Source organism: Galeopterus variegatus, unplaced genomic scaffold (assembly GCF_000696425.1).
Source record: "Galeopterus variegatus unplaced genomic scaffold, G_variegatus-3.0.2 Scaffold2434, whole genome shotgun sequence".
Classification (NCBI taxonomy): domain Eukaryota; kingdom Metazoa; phylum Chordata; class Mammalia; order Dermoptera; family Cynocephalidae; genus Galeopterus; species Galeopterus variegatus.
Genome location: NW_007728545.1, coordinates 277,689 through 279,554, shown reverse-complemented (window position 1 = coordinate 279,554; position 1,866 = coordinate 277,689). Strand labels below are relative to the sequence as shown.

General features: G+C 46.0%; 1 protein-coding gene across 1 annotated transcript in view; it reads left to right on the top strand.

Moving 5' to 3' along the window:
• GPX5 (glutathione peroxidase 5 (epididymal androgen-related protein)) overlaps positions 1 to 1,866 on the top strand; it is a 10,241-nt gene that overhangs the window by 6,347 nt on the left and 2,028 nt on the right. The window contains exons 3-4 of the mRNA XM_008581689.1: positions 703 to 820; positions 1,257 to 1,356. Coding sequence (XP_008579911.1) covers positions 703 to 820; positions 1,257 to 1,356 — 218 coding nt within the window. The remainder of the gene's footprint in view (positions 1 to 702; positions 821 to 1,256; positions 1,357 to 1,866) is intronic.

Genomic DNA, 1,866 nt, shown 5'->3' with positions numbered 1-1,866 from the left:
AGATGATTATAAAAGTCTGAACAGCCAAATTGGAAAACTTCCTGGCAAGGGAAGAAGGCAATGGGAGTTTGTGTTTTGACATATCACTGGGGATTTTTAGGTGGGATACATCTTTGACATCCCGAGGATTGTTGAAAAATGTCAGGAAGCTCAACTCGAAACTGCTCTGGTTCTTTTTGCCTCTGTTCAGTTGAGCTCCGCTTCAGCCTGGGTGAGCCTCTGTACAGAGGAGAGAAGCTCCGTTCTTATTGTCAGTGTCTTTTCCTTTAAGAAAGAAAGATAAACCCTATTGATCAACCAACCAGGGAAGGCAGACTGGTAAGCAATGAAGTTCAAACCTGGCTTTGTTTAAAAATCACCTGGTTGGCTTTTGAATAATAAAGATGATTGGGCCTCATCTCAGAGAAATGGAATCGGAAACATCTCTGAAATGGGACCTGGGCATCCCTATGTGTAAGGAAGGGCCTTCAGCTGATTCTGATGTGCTGCAGCTTTTGGAAATACTGTACTATATAATAAAGGGCTTTTGAGTGCATGTCTGAAGATGTAGTATCTAACCTCAGCTATGCCTCTAACGGTCTCGATGTTTCCCTCCCTGGGCCTCTGTATCCTTCTCTGTAAAATGAATAACACCACAGACCTTTCTCTGCACAAGGCAGGGTCTTTAGCCAGGGCACCATGTTGTCTCTTCTCTAACCGCAGAACTGAATGCACTCCAGGAGGAGCTGAAGCCCTTTGGCCTAGTTGTGTTGGGCTTTCCCTGCAACCAATTTGGAAAGCAAGAACCAGGAGAGAACACAGAGATTCTTCCTGGACTCAAGTAAGTATAGCTCGAAACCCAGCAGGAAGCCTCTGCCTATCTTCCTCAGTCTCCAGAAGCTCTTCCACATCTCAGGAACTTCCTGGGTGGCTGGTGGATTAAAAGGCTCAGGGCATCTGCAAACTGATTTTAACCTTAGCCCACCCTGAAGAGAATCTGGCAGTGTCTAGAGACTCTCTCCATCTCTGGCTGAGATCTGTACGGACTGTGGAAGAACTGGAGCACAGAAAGGCTGTGGGATCAGGGGCAGGTTGTGGAATAGAGAAAAATAGCATGAATCAAAGAGCCTAAAGTCAAAAAAATGGACTTATTTTCCGTCACCCTCTCTGTGTACTATATCTGCCTCTGTCTGTTCTTTCCCATGACCTCAAATCCTACAGTCCCATCATAACTTTCTCATATCCTGGAGCTTCCTAGAACATTTGGATCATTGCAGGTATGTCCGTCCAGGGGGAGGATATGTACCTAATTTCCAGCTTTTCGAGAAAGGCGATGTGAATGGTGACAAAGAACAGCAAGTCTTCACCTTCTTGAAGGTGAGTGAATTACTGGCATAAGCCTCCTCCTCCTTCCTAATATTCCTAGAATACAGCTGGTGTGGTGGAAATGGACCCAGGGACTCATGCCTGGAGATGGGATTGGTCTTTGTGGAGGAAATCTCCAGATCATCACAGGGATGTGGGTTTAATCTGTTAGTATCTATGGGACTCTGGCTTTGTGTGGTACAGAGAGTTGTGTGGAGTGGCAGCTTTTACTGGGACCACTCCTTTTGCTCATTGACATTCATTCATTTATTCAAGGTACATTTTTTTTTTTGTCCTTTTTTGTGAACGGCTGCACCACGCTCAGCCAGTGAGTGCACTGGGGCCATCCCTATATAGGATCGGAACCCGCGGTGGGAGCGCTGCTGCACTCCCAGCGCCGCACTCTCCCAAGTGCACCACGGGGTCGGCCCTATTCAAGGTACATTTATTCAGTACCTGCTATCTATAAGGCAGGATAAATAATAAGGATATAAAAATGGATAAGACACAGTCCCTACCCTT